This window comes from Podarcis gaigeae (genome assembly GCF_964106915.1).
Source record: "Podarcis gaigeae genome assembly, chromosome: Z".
Classification (NCBI taxonomy): Eukaryota; Metazoa; Chordata; class Lepidosauria; order Squamata; family Lacertidae; genus Podarcis; species Podarcis gaigeae.
The window spans coordinates 948,338-963,106 of record NC_139691.1 but is presented as its reverse complement, the minus strand read 5'-3'; the positions used below and the strand labels follow the sequence as shown (position 1 = coordinate 963,106).

General features: G+C 52.4%; 1 protein-coding gene across 7 annotated transcripts in view; it reads right to left on the bottom strand.

The window, feature by feature from the left end:
• NR6A1 (nuclear receptor subfamily 6 group A member 1) overlaps window positions 1–14,769 on the bottom strand; it is a 65,613-nt gene that overhangs the window by 23,207 nt on the left and 27,637 nt on the right. For all 7 annotated transcript variants that reach the window (XM_083721788.1, XM_083721782.1, XM_083721786.1 and 4 more), the window contains 2 exons: window positions 11,696–11,751; window positions 9,061–9,218 (listed from right to left, as the gene is read on the bottom strand). In XM_083721788.1, coding sequence (XP_083577914.1) covers window positions 9,061–9,218; window positions 11,696–11,751 — 214 coding nt within the window. The remainder of the gene's footprint in view (window positions 1–9,060; window positions 9,219–11,695; window positions 11,752–14,769) is intronic.

Here is a 14,769-nt window from a genome sequence, read left to right as displayed (position 1 = left end):
CATCATCCCTGACCACTGCCCCTGGGAGCTAGGGATGATGGGAGTCAAACGTGGCCCTCCAGCAGTTTGGAGACTACAATTCCCATCATCCCCGGCCCTCCAGTTTTTGGAGACTACAATTCCCATCCCTGACCACTGGTCCTGCAAGGTTTAGGGACTACAGTTCCCATCATCCCTGACCACTGCTCCTGTGAGCTAGGGATGATGGCAGTCAAACGTGGCTCTGCAGCAGTTTGGAGACTACAATTCCCATCATCCCTGACCACTTCTCCTGTGAGCTAGGGATGATGGCAGTTAAACGTGGCCCTCCAGCAGTTGGGGGACTACAATTCCCATCATCCCTGACCACTGCTCCTGGGAGCTAAGGATGATGGGAGTCAAACATGGCCCTCCAGCAGTTGGGGGACAACAATTCCCATCATACCTGACCACTGCTCCTGGGAGCTAGGGATGATGGCAGTTAAACGTGGCCCTCCAGCAGTTGGGGGACTACAATTCCCATCATACCTGACCCACTGGTCCTGGGAGCTAAGGATGATGGGAGTCAAACATGGCCCTCCAGCAGTTGGGGGACTACAATTCCCATCATCCCTGACCACTGCTCCTGGGAGCTAGGGATGATGGGAGTCAAACGTGGCCCTGCAGCAGTTTGGAGACTACAATTCCCATCATCCCTAACCCACTGGTCCTGGGAGGTAGGGATGATGGGAGTCAAACGTGGCCCTCCAGCCGTTTGGGGACTACAATTCCCATCATCCCCGGCCCTCCAGTTTTTGGAGACTACAATTCCCATCCCTGACCACTGGTCCTACAAGGTTTAGGGACTATAGTTCCCATCATCCCTGACCCACTTGTCCTGCAAGGTTTAGGGACTACAGTTCCCATCATCCCTGACCACTGCTCCTGTGAGCTAGGGATGATGGGAGTCAAACGTGGCCCTGCAGCAGTTTGGGGACTACACTTCCCATCATCCCTGACCACTGCTCCTGTGAGCTAGGGATGATGGGAGTCAAACGTGGCCCTCCAGCAGTTTGGAGACTACAATTCCCATCATCCCTGACCACTGCTCCTGGGAGCTAGGGATGATGGGAGTCAAACGTGGCCCTGCAGCAGTTGGGGGACTACACTTCCCATCATCCCTGACCACTGCTCCTGGGAGCTAGGGATGATGGGAGTCAAACGTGGCCCTGCAGCAGTTGGGGGACTACACTTCCCATCATCCCTGACCACTGCTCCTGGGAGCTAGGGATGATGGGAGTCAAACGTGGCCCTCCAGCAGTTTGGAGACTACAATTCCCATCATCCCTGACCACTGCTCCTGGGAGCTAGGGATGATGGGAGTCAAACGTGGCCCTCCAGCAGTTTGGAGACTACAATTCCCATCATCCCTGACCACTGCTCCTGGGAGCTAGGGATGATGGGAGTCAAACGTGGCCCTCCAGCAGTTTGGAGACTACAATTCCCATCATCCCTGACCACTGCTCCTGGGAGCTAGGGATGATGGGAGTCAAACGTGGCCCTCCAGCAGTTGGGGGACTACAATTCCTATCATCCCCGGCCCTCCAGTTTTTGGAGACTACAATTCCCATCCCTGACCACTGGTCCTACAAGGTTTAGGGACTATAGTTCCCATCATCCCCGACCCACTTGTCCTACAAGGTTTAGGGACTATACTTCCCATCATCCCTGACCCACTGGTCCTGGGAGCTGGGGATGATGGGAGTCAAACATGGCCCTCCAGCAGTTGAGGGACTACAATTCCCATCATCCCTGACCACTGCTCCTGTAAGCTAAGGATGATGGCAGTCAAACATGGCCCTCCAGCAGTTGGGGGACTACAGTTCCCATCATCCCTGACCACTGCTCCTGGGAGCTAGGGATGATGGGAGTCAAACGTGGCCCTCCAGCAGTTTGGGGACTACAATTCCCATCATCCCCGGCCCTCCAGTTTTTGGAGACTACAATTCCCATCCCTGACCACTGGTCCTACAAGGTTTAGGGACTACAGTTCCCATCATCCCTGACCACTGCTCCTGGTAGCTAAGGATGTTGGGAGTCAAACGTGGCCCTCCAGGAGATTGGGGACTACAATTCCCATCATACCTGACCCACTGGTCCTGGGAGCTAGGGATGATGGGAGTCAAACGTGGCCCTGCAGCAGTTGGGGGACTACAATTCCCATCATCCCTGACCACTGCTCCTGGGAGCTGGGGATGATTGGGAGTCAAATGTGGTCCTCCAGCAGTTGGGGGACTACACTTCCCATCATCCCCGGCCCTCCAGTTTTTGGAGACTACAATTCCCATCCCTGACCACTGGTCCTACAAGGTTAAGGGACTATAGTTCCCATCATCCCTGACCCACTTGTCCTGCAAAGTTTAGGGACTACAGTTCCCATCATCCCTGACCACTGGTCCTGGGAGCTAGGGATGATGGGAGTCAAACGTGGCCCTCCAGCAGTTTGGAGACTACAATTCCCATCATCCCTGACCACTGCTTCTGGGAGCTAGGGATGATGGGAGTCAAACGTGGCCCTCCAGCAGTTTGGAGACTACAATTCCCATCATCCCCGGCCCTCCAGTTTTTGGAGACTACAATTCCCATCCCTGACCACTGGTCCTACAAGGTTTAGGGACTATAGTTCCCATCATCCCTGACCCACTTGTCCTGCAAGGTTTAGGGACTACAGTTCCCATCATCTCTGACCACTGCTCCTGGGAGCTAGGGATGATGGGAGTCAAACGTGGCCCTCCAGCAGTTGGGGGACTACAATTCCCATCATCCCTGACCACTGCTCCTGGGAGCTAGGGATGATGGGAGTCAAACGTGGCCCTCCAGCAGTTGGGGGACTACAATTCCCATCATCCCCGGCCCTCCAGTTTTTGGAGACTACAATTCCCATCCCTGACCACTGGTCCTACAAGGTTAAGGGACTATAGTTCCCATCATCCCTGACCCACTTGTCCTGCAAAGTTTAGGGACTACAGTTCCCATCATCTCTGACCACTGCTCCTGGGAGCTAAGGATGATGGGAGTCAAACGTGGCCCTCCAGCCTTTGGGGGACTACAATTCCCATCATCCCTGACCACTGCTCCTGGGAGCTAGGGATGATTGGGAGTCAAACGTGGCCCTCCAGCAGTTGGGGGACTACAATTCCCATCATCCCCGGCCCTCCAGGTTTTGGAGACTACAATTCCCATCCCTGACCACTGGTCCTACAAGGTTTAGGGACTATAGTTCCCATCATCCCTGACCCACTTGTCCTGTAAGGTTTAGGGACTACAGTTCCCATCATCCCTGACCACTGCTTCTGGGAGCTAGGGATGATGGGAGTCAAACGTGGCCCTCCAGCAGTTTGGAGACTACAATTCCCATCATCCCCGGCCCTCCAGTTTTTGGAGACTACAATTCCCATCCCTGACCACTGGTCCTACAAGGTTTAGGGACTATAGTTCCCATCATCCCTGACCCACTGCTCCTGGGAGCTAGGGATGATGGGAGTCAAACGTGGCCCTCCAGCAGTTGGGGGACTACAATTCCCATCATCCCTGACCACTGCTCCTGGGAGCTAGGGATGATGGGAGTCAAACGTGGCCCTGCAGCAGTTGGGGGACTACAATTCCCATCATCCCTGACCCACTGGTCCTGGGAGCTAGGGATGATGGGAGTCAAACGTGGCCCTCCAGCAGTTGGGGGACTACAATTCCCATCATCCCCGGCCCTCCAGTTTTTGGAGACTACAATTCCCATCCCTGACCACTGGTCCTACAAGGTTAAGGGACTATAGTTCCCATCATCCCTGACCCACTTGTCCTGCAAAGTTTAGGGACTACAGTTCCCATCATCCCTGACCACTGGTCCTGTGAGCTAGGGATGATGGGAGTCAAATGTGGTCCTACAAGGTTTAGGGACTATACTTCCCATCATCCCTGACCCACTGGTCCTGGGAGCTAGGGATGATGGGAGTCAAACGTGGCCCTCCAGCAGTTTGGAGACTACAATTCCCATCATCCCCGGCCCTCCAGTTTTTGGAGACTACAATTCCCATCCCTGACCACTGGTCCTACAAGGTTTAGGGACTATAGTTCCCATCATCCCTGACCCACTTGTCCTGCAAGGTTTAGGGACTATACTTCCCATCATCCCTGACCCACTGCTCCTGTGAGCTAGGGATGATGGGAGTCAAACATGGCCCTCCAGCAGTTGGGGGACTACAATTCCCATCATCCCTGACCACTGCTCCTGGGAGCTAGGGATGATGGGAGTCAAACGTGGCCCTCCAGCAGTTGGGGGACTACAATTCCCATCATCCCTGACCACTGCTCCTGGGAGCTAGGGATGATGGGAGTCAAATGTGGTCCTCCAGCAGTTGGGGGACTACACTTCCCATCATCCCCGGCCCTCCAGTTTTTGGAGACTACAATTCCCATCCCTGACCACTGGTCCTACAAGGTTAAGGGACTATAGTTCCCATCATCCCTGACCCACTTGTCCTGCAAAGTTTAGGGACTACAGTTCCCATCATCTCTGACCACTGCTCCTGGGAGCTAAGGATGATGGGAGTCAAACGTGGCCCTCCAGCCTTTGGGGGACTACAATTCCCATCATCCCTGACCACTGCTCCTGGGAGCTAGGGATGATTGGGAGTCAAACGTGGCCCTCCAGCAGTTGGGGGACTACAATTCCCATCATCCCCGGCCCTCCAGTTTTTGGAGACTACAATTCCCATCCCTGACCACTGGTCCTACAAGGTTTAGGGACTATAGTTCCCATCATCCCTGACCCACTTGTCCTGTAAGGTTTAGGGACTACAGTTCCCATCATCCCTGACCACTGCTTCTGGGAGCTAGGGATGATGGGAGTCAAACGTGGCCCTCCAGCAGTTTGGAGACTACAATTCCCATCATCCCCGGCCCTCCAGTTTTTGGAGACTACAATTCCCATCCCTGACCCACTTGTCCTGCAAGGTTTAGGGACTACAGTTCCCATCATCCCTGACCCACTGGTCCTGGGAGCTAGGGATGATGGGAGTCAAACGTGGCCCTCCAGCAGTTGGGGGACTACAATTCCCATCATCCCTGACCACTGCTCCTGGGAGCTAGGGATGATGGGAGTCAAACGTGGCCCTGCAGCAGTTGGGGGACTACAATTCCCATCATCCCTGACCACTGCTCCTGGGAGCTAGGGATGATGGGAGTCAAACGTGGCCCTCCAGCAGTTGGGGGACTACAATTCCCATCATCCCTGACCACTGCTCCTGGGAGCTAGGGATGATGGGAGTCAAACATGGCCCTCCAGCAGTTTGGAGACTACAATTCCCATCATCCCTGACCACTGCTCCTGGGAGCTAGGGATGATGGGAGTCAAACGTGGCCCTCCAGCAGTTGGGGGACTACAATTCCTATCATCCCCGGCCCTCCAGTTTTTGGAGACTACAATTCCCATCCCTGACCACTGGTCCTACAAGGTTAAGGGACTATAGTTCCCATCATCCCTGACCCACTTGTCCTGCAAAGTTTAGGGACTACAATTCCCATCATCCCTGACCACTGCTCCTGGGAGCTAGGGATGATGGGAGTCAAATGTGGTCCTCCAGCAGTTGGGGGACTACACTTCCCATCATCCCCGGCCCTCCAGTTTTTGGAGACTACAATTCCCATCCCTGACCACTGGTCCTACAAGGTTAAGGGACTATAGTTCCCATCATCCCTGACCCACTTGTCCTGCAAAGTTTAGGGACTACAGTTCCCATCATCTCTGACCACTGCTCCTGGGAGCTAAGGATGATGGGAGTCAAACGTGGCCCTCCAGCCTTTGGGGGACTACAATTCCCATCATCCCTGACCACTGCTCCTGGGAGCTAGGGATGATTGGGAGTCAAACGTGGCCCTCCAGCAGTTGGGGGACTACAATTCCCATCATCCCCGGCCCTCCAGTTTTTGGAGACTACAATTCCCATCCCTGACCACTGGTCCTACAAGGTTTAGGGACTATAGTTCCCATCATCCCTGACCCACTTGTCCTGTAAGGTTTAGGGACTACAGTTCCCATCATCCCTGACCACTGCTTCTGGGAGCTAGGGATGATGGGAGTCAAACGTGGCCCTCCAGCAGTTTGGAGACTACAATTCCCATCATCCCCGGCCCTCCAGTTTTTGGAGACTACAATTCCCATCCCTGACCCACTTGTCCTGCAAGGTTTAGGGACTACAGTTCCCATCATCCCTGACCCACTGGTCCTGGGAGCTAGGGATGATGGGAGTCAAACGTGGCCCTCCAGCAGTTGGGGGACTACAATTCCCATCATCCCTGACCACTGCTCCTGGGAGCTAGGGATGATGGGAGTCAAACGTGGCCCTGCAGCAGTTGGGGGACTACAATTCCCATCATCCCTGACCACTGCTCCTGGGAGCTAGGGATGATGGGAGTCAAACGTGGCCCTCCAGCAGTTGGGGGACTACAATTCCCATCATCCCTGACCACTGCTCCTGGGAGCTAGGGATGATGGGAGTCAAACATGGCCCTCCAGCAGTTTGGAGACTACAATTCCCATCATCCCTGACCACTGCCCCTGGGAGCTAGGGATGATGGGAGTCAAACGTGGCCCTCCAGCAGTTGGGGGACTACAATTCCTATCATCCCCGGCCCTCCAGTTTTTGGAGACTACAATTCCCATCCCTGACCACTGGTCCTACAAGGTTAAGGGACTATAGTTCCCATCATCCCTGACCCACTTGTCCTGCAAAGTTTAGGGACTACAGTTCCCATCATCTCTGACCACTGCTCCTGGGAGCTAGGGATGATTGGGAGTCAAACGTGGCCCTCCAGCAGTTGGGGGACTACAATTCCCATCATCCCCGGCCCTCCAGGTTTTGGAGACTACAATTCCCATCCCTGACCACTGGTCCTACAAGGTTTAGGGACTACAGTTCCCATCATCCCTGACCCACTTGTCCTGCAAAGTTTAGGGACTACAATTCCCATCATCCCTGACCACTGGTCCTGGGAGCTAGGGATGATTGGGAGTCAAACGTGGCCCTCCAGCCGTTTGGGGACTACAATTCCCATCATCCTTAAACACTGGTCCTGCGAGCAAGGGATGATGGGAGTTGTAGTCCAGAAAAGAGCTGGAGGGCCAACTTGGGCCATGCCTGATCTCTTGGCCCTCCAGCTGTTTGGGGTTTGACTGAGGTGGGCTGGGAGTGGCTACCCACGTTTCTTGATGCAGCGGCCCCACAGGGCAGGGTGGAAGACAGGTGACTCCCCTTCTGGGTAGCGAGCAGACATTTAAACCTTCACAAAACCCCGAGGTCAATTGCAGCAAGTCCCATTGCATATCTAAAGGGCTATGAACTGACTGCCAGGCTTCACCAGCCCCTCTGCTGCATGCAATGCCTTCACTAGGTTCAAAAGGGGGCTTGTAGGTGGGCACAGTGCAAAGGGACTGTACTTTCTAAAACCAGGTACCTTTTTAGGAATTTTTTGTAAGTGTAGAAAAGAATAGATGCTTATTTTTGTATTTTTTTTTCACCCTAGCAACAAGCAAAATGCAGCTGCAATTACTAAAGGCTATTTTTTGTTTAAAAAAGGAGGGGGGTTGGTGTATGGAGTTCTAAATGGATTATGGTCCACGTAGAAATCAATGCCTTTTAGTTACTGCAGAGTGGAAGTTGACTGTTACGTAACTTATCATGGAAGTGCAATTATATTCCTTGTGCAGGTCGTGAACCAGAGAGACACCACTGAAAAGTGTGCGTTTCACATTGGCAGGAGGAATCCTGTTTCTAGAGTGGTTGTTTTTGTAGATTCTCTTTCAGTTTAGCAGTTAAATCTCCAAAGAAAAGGTATACATTAAAACCAAACCTGTTGTAAAATTTTATTTAATTAAAGGCTGAAGTTGTTCATCAAAAAATTGACTGCAGCAGTCGGGACCCCCTGCAACTCAGAGGGTGAAAGAGCCCCTCCCTCCTTTTGAAACGGAATCTAAAGCCTTGATGCCGAAAACAATGCCTTACTTGAGTAAAGCAAAGCTGACAGGAACACATACAAAAAAACCCCAACCTGTCAATGTTGTGAATATGAATTCCCATCATCCCTGACCCACTGGTCCTGCGAGAGAGGGGTGATGGGAGTTGTAGTCCAGAAAAGAGCTGGAGGGCACCTGGCCCCTGGCCCACACTGCCTTATACGGTTCACGAAACACAATCAAAATATAAAAGCACATTTATATTCGGTGTTAGCCACCCTAAACCCAGTCTCAGCCGGGGCATAAATAAGAATTTATTATTTATTATTATAAATATAATTATTATTATATTCATTATTGGGTTTATATATTATAAACCCAAAATGTTATCGCCGTAAATTGTTATTTCCCCAGCCACTCTGGGCAGCCCCATATAATCAACCTGAAAACATATAATCAACACGAAAACCACCCAAAAACCCCACTTTATTAATTATTATAAAACCACAAAATACCTAATCAAAATAAAAACGACCCAATAGCCCCCCCAAAAGTCTGAGCATCTTCCCCCAGCCCCCCACCTTGAAGACGGTAATTGAGACCCCCCCAGGTACATAAATTCAATAAATAATGTTAATAATCAACGTGCCGATTGCACCCCAGTAGGCTACTGGGCCTGAGTGCCAGAACTGCCTCCTGACCCCCCTCCCGACCCCCGTTCTGATCTGGCCCAAGATCTTTTCATCACCCCCCACCTTGAAGATGGAGTCAAGACCCCCAGGTATATAAATTTAATAATAACAAAATTAGTAAGTAATATCAATGTGCACCCCGGTGAGCCACCAGACCCAAATGTGAGAACCGCCTCCCGACACACACACACACACACACACACACACACACACACCCCGTCTCATGCAGCCTGAGAACTTTCCCCACCCCCATGTCGAGACCCCCGGGTATATATATTTAATAAATCAACAAGCTGATTGCACCTCAGCAGGGTACCGGGCCCGAGTGCGAGAATCGCCTCCCGACCCCCATTCTCGTCTGGCCTGAGAACCTTTCCCCGCCCCCCCCCCCCAGCGTCCCACCTTGACGAAGGCGTTGAGACGGGCGAGGGCTGGTTGCTCTCCGAGACCCCATTCCCGGGGGAGCTGTTGTCGCTGTCTCCGTTGTTGCTCCACGAGATGTTGGCCTCGCCTTCGAATTCCTGCCCGGACATGATCCTCTCAATCTCCTCCTCAGAGATCTGCGGGGAGCGGGGAGAAGGAGAGGAGGGACACGCACAGACCCCGGCCTTTACTCAAGCCGCCCCCCTCCAAGGGTCGAGCGGCCCCCTCTGCAGACAGCGAGCCGAAGGGAAGAAGGGGTTCTCAGGGCAGTTCTCAGACCCCCCCTGCTGTGCCACGCCAGCTCCCTGCCAGCCTTTGAGCTGCTACCCTTTGCTGGTGGTGGAGCGAAATGCGCTCAGCGCTCAGCCTCTGCCAGAAGGCTCCTCCTGCTCTTTCACCAATTGGCTCAAGTGGGTTTTTATTCCAGCAACAGCCTTGAAAGGGCCTTAGCAACGTCCGAGGACATTCTCTGCCAGAAGGCTCCTCCTGTTCTTTCACCTGTCGGCTCAAGTGGGTTTTTATTCCAGCAACGGCCTTGCAAGGGCCTTAGCAACGTCCTTTAGACGCTGTAAGGCTGCTGCAGCAAAACTATATATATATTTATAGCACCTAGTTTTTGGAGGAGGAAAACAAGAAAAAAAATATTCTGAATTTCAGAAGCCAGAACGGATCACAATATATATATTCTTTTGCTGCAACAGCCTTACAATGTCCCGAGGGTAACGGCATGAGTTTTTTCTGCTTTTTTGGGCTGCTTATCTACAAATAACATTTCTTGCAGATTTTTAAACGATGCTTTCCTGCTAGCGTGTGGCTAAAAACACAGAACGGAAATTACCTCAGACCCCTTTCATGGAAATGAATTCTCTCCCCTGATCGCTCCAAAAATCACAGGCCCCCCTCAGCTCAGACGTTTCCCAGGAAAAAGGGGGCAGCCAGGCCAACTCTCTGGGGACCCCAGTTACCTGGATTCTCCAGCCATGACTTGTGGGGAGAATCCGCGGCACAGCTTGCCGGAGGGCGAGGCCAGAGACTCCCCAAAGGTGCCATTGCGCATTCCCACTGTGGCCCCCGTCCCCGGAGAAACACCGCAGCCTGGCGAGAGCCGTTGGGCGCCTTTTCTTGGCCAGGACCTAAACTGCACGGAGTTTCGCAAGACCTCTCCGGGCGAGCCATCCCACCCACCAAGCGGACATTCCCCGGGCAGCTTTGGAAACTGGGGCGCAGCCAGCTTTTCGGAGGGCTTGGCACGGACCAAAGGGCTGGTGCTGGCTTCGGGAGGAGCAGCTCCCGGAGGGCTGGCTGGGGCGGGCGAGGGCGGCAGGACTGGGAGGCAGGAGCGCCGACGCGGCCCAAGATCTGGCCACCAGCAGCGTTCTGAAAAACGGCCCCCTCCCCGACCCAAGCACACACAAAAACGGAGGGAGGCAGTGAGAAAATGTGCCAACCGGGGTAGGCTCGGTGCTCTCCTGTGGCCCTCCCGATGTTGGGGCCTACAACTCCCAGGATCCCTAGCTAACGGGAGCGGCGGCGAGGGAGGATGGGAATTGTAGTCCCAAACTGTGCTGCCAAATACAGCAGTTTTTCCAAGGAGATCAGGACAAAAGGGATGAGGAGGTGGAAGAGGAACCGGAAACAGTTTTATTAACAAATAAATGGAAGATGGAATTAAGGATGAACAACCGATCTTCTCCCAAAGACGATGGCTCCCGGGCACCCAGGACAAGCACATGAACGGAACCGGCAAGAGTTGAGAACGTTGTCCTGGTTTCTAATCCATAATTGACTTCCGACTTTTGCTAAATGATTGAAACGAAGACATCCACGACGAATATGGATTATGTTAATTTATCTCAACTCATAAACTTTCATAATTCTGTAACGAATTATTGTGTTCTACGTATTTTTATGAGTTTGAGTTTGCAATCTCCACTGAAGTTTGTAATCCTTGTCAGAATGCGTACTTTTGAATGGATTAGTTTTTTTTTCCTATCGAGTATTGATTTGCTTTTCTTCCTGGACGTCATCAAGGGCACCTGGTGTGACTCATGATTAGCCCAGGACCCTGAGATGGAATTAAGACAGAGCGGCTGAGAATCTCCCTGCAGCCGGCACTTGCAACACAGAAGAACCCAATCCTTCGGGTGATGGTCTTCCACCTCTTCTGGACATTTTTATCCCTTGCCCGGTTCTGTTCACGCGCCCGTACTGGGTGCCCAGGAACAGTCTTCGTCGTTAATTCTGTCTTGGGGTCCGGGGCTGACCATGAGTGACGCCAGGTGCCCTGGATGACATCAAGGCAGGCTATAAAAGCCATGAGGTGGGAGGGGCTTCTACCCAAATCAAAGGACCCGATGGTGGGAGACCCGACGGCTGGGGTCTCTCTCCTGCTGCTCTACCTGGGGGGCTCTGGGCAGCTGAAGGGGAGATTGGGTAGCCCCTGTCGGGTAGGTTTTATTTGTTAATAAAACTGCTTCGCTTCCCCTTCCGCCTCCTCGTTCCTTTTGTCCCGATAATCCTTGAAAAGAACTGCTCTATTTGGCAGCACGCGAACATCGGGAGGGCCGAAGGTTTTGGGGGGTGCCTACTTGAGAGAAACCCAACGGCCGCTCACCTGGACAGGTCCGATGCTCTTGTTCCTGCCTCCGGGCATGCCATCTTCACGAATTGCTTGAAAAACAAGAAGGCAGCGAGAGCAGATGGTTAGGGACTGGCCCACGGGCGCCCCGGCCTCCCCCCGCCCGTTGCCACGGGAGGGGTGGGCGGGGTGGGCCACCCGGGAACTGAAGGTTGGAGGTGCCTGATTAAAATGGATAAGGAACCACAAGGGGGGGGGGAGGGAAGCCTAATACGCATTAGCATTGGAAGTCTGTGACCGCAACAAAAACGGAAAATAAATTTATATATATTGTAAAGAAGTCGAAATGGCGCTCAGAGGTGCCGAAGGGAAAGGCCAACAAGCCGGGCTGAAGCAGGAGAGGAAAGACCGGGCAGCAGGCAAGGATCGTCTCCGTGGCACAGGGCCCGTAATTCCCAGATTTCAGTTGATCCAGCCAACGGATCCTTGGAAGAGAAAGCGGAGGAAAAGAATGGTGCCTGTAACTTTCAGATTTCCGAAATCCGAGAGTTATGGGCACCATTCTTTCACGCCGGTTTCTCTCCTGAGGATCTGTTGGCCGGATCACCTGAAATTCGAGAGAAATCAGAGCGAAAGAATGATGCCCATAACTCTCAGATTCCAGGGATCCAGCCAACGGATACTCAGGAGAGAAAGAATGATGCCCATAACTCTCAGATTCCGGGGGATCCGGCCAACAGATCCTTGGGAGAGAAAGCAGAACGGAAGAATGATGCCCGAAACTCTCGGATTCCGGGGATCCGCCCAACAGATCCCCGAGATAAAATTGGAGCGAAAGAATGGTGCCCATAACTCTCAGATTTTGGGCGATCCGGCCAACAGATCCTCAGGAGAGAAAGTGGGGGCGGTTTGGCCTCTGCCTGTGGGCCAGTGATCCAAGCAGGCTCCCCCTAGTGGTTGTGCTCTAGGACTGCGGCTGCTCTCTCCCTGGCCGCCGCTGCCCCCCAATCCTGCGCCCCTCGCCCTTCGGTCTTGGCCAGCACAGCCCTTCGGTCTCAGCCGCAGCGGCAAACGACCCCGCCCAAAAAAGCCCGGTGCCCCGGGAGGGGAGACAATCCGCTTCGCAGCCTTTCGCACGCAGCTCCCGATCCCCTGCCCCTTTTTTGCGGGGGGGGGGGGGAAGCGCGACGACAAAAGAACGCGTGGGTTTCGCTTCCACGCCACTCCCTGCGAAACGAGCAAGGGCCTCTGGGTTCACATCTAGGACTCGGCTGCAAGGCAAGGGTTTTAAAGCACAATATACAAAGGGGGCACTAATAATAATAATGATAATAAAACATTTTATTTATACCCCGCCCTCCCCAGCCAAGGCCGGGCTCAGGGCGGCTAACAACCAATAATCAAAGCAAGTGGATTGAAATGCAACTGAAAAAACAAGACTGAAATGCAATGTTAACACATTAATGTTTTAATCACTAGAGCTAGAGCTATACAAAACTCAACTTCTTTTTCAAAACATTTCAGACCTTTTTTAAAAAAAAAATTGTGCCTAGATGCCACTATCTTTATTTCTTTGCACCTGGAATGACCTGCTAAAAGGGTCTGGGGGAATCTTTTTTTTTTTCCCTTAGGACCTAGGAAGACCCGTGCTAAAAGAGTTTCTGGGGAATCTTCCTTCCTTGCTTGCTTCCTTCCTCTAACTTCTCAACAACAGAACCCCCTCGGCAGCACGTTAAAAATCCACTTCACACTCCAGCCCGGCCAGATAAAACCAAAGGATCAGTGTCAGGAAATAACGTTGGAAAAGGGGGGGAGAAGGAAAAAAGGAAGCAACATGGCGACGTCAAACACAGCAAATATGTACCGTTTTCTCCCATGCGTAATTAATAATAATAATAATAATTTATTTATACCCTGCCCTTCCCGGTTTAAAAACCAGGCTCAGGGTGGCTAACAACAAATACAAAACACTGATTAAAATGTGACTTAAAAACAGCATATAATACAACATAAATGCAGCATCAATATCAATTCAAAAATCCGGGGGTCATTTTTTTGGTGGGGGGGAATCCCAGTCCATAGACATCAAATGATCGCCAGGGCTAACTGGCCAAGTTGGTCCTACTAGGGCCAGCAAGGAGACCAGGGAAGAATTTAACTGTGGGGTCCCAGAAAGGGTTTATTCATAGAAGGGGAAGGGGGAAAGGGAATAGAGGATCAGGCCAATTCAAACTGAAGGCCAGGTGTAATAGCTCTGTCTTACAGGCCCTAGTCTCGTGGGACAGAGCGTTCCAGCAGGTCGGAGCCACCCCTAAAAAGGCCCTGGTGGAGGATAATCTGACTTCCTTAGGGCCCGGGACCTTTAAGCTATTCTTATTCATGGACCTTAGGATCCTCTGGGGGACATACCAGGAAGGGCGGTCCCGTTAAGCATGATGTTCTCTCCTGAATTTTTTGAGCAAAAAAAGGGGGGGTTAGTCTCCTACGCAGTTTCCGTAGGCAAATTTGAGGCCCACTGCCCCACCAAAAGAAGCCTCAACAACTTTGAAATCGCCCCAAGGAAGAGCTTGGCAGCTCTGGTGACCTGAAAAATACAGATTTCTTAATTTGAGGCCTCGGTCAAGTGTATCAGAAGGAGCATCTCCACCCCCATCATTCTGCCTGGATGTCTAGCACCAAGGGCTTCTGGCTGCTCCCTCGCTGTGAGAAGCCAAGTTACAGGGAACCAGGCGGAGGGCCTTCTCGGTGGTGGTGCCCGCCCTGTGGAATGCCCTTCCGCTGGATGTCCAAGAGAACAACAACTACCAGACTTTGAGAAGACATCTGAAGGCAGCCACGTTTAGGGAAGCTTTGAACGTTTGATCGGTTATGATATTTTAATCTTTTGTTGGAAGCCGCCCATAGTGGCTGGGGAACCCCAGCCAGATGGGTGGGGTATAAATAATAAATTATTATTATTATTATTATTATTATTGGAGAACATGGGCTGAGAGATCTCAGCACCTTCTGGAGGCCAGCCTCTGGGGGCGGGCACGAGAGCAAGGGGCTCCCCTAAAGCTCTGGGGCGAGTCGCCCACAGAGGGCTCCATTAGGAAACTCGGAGGACGTGT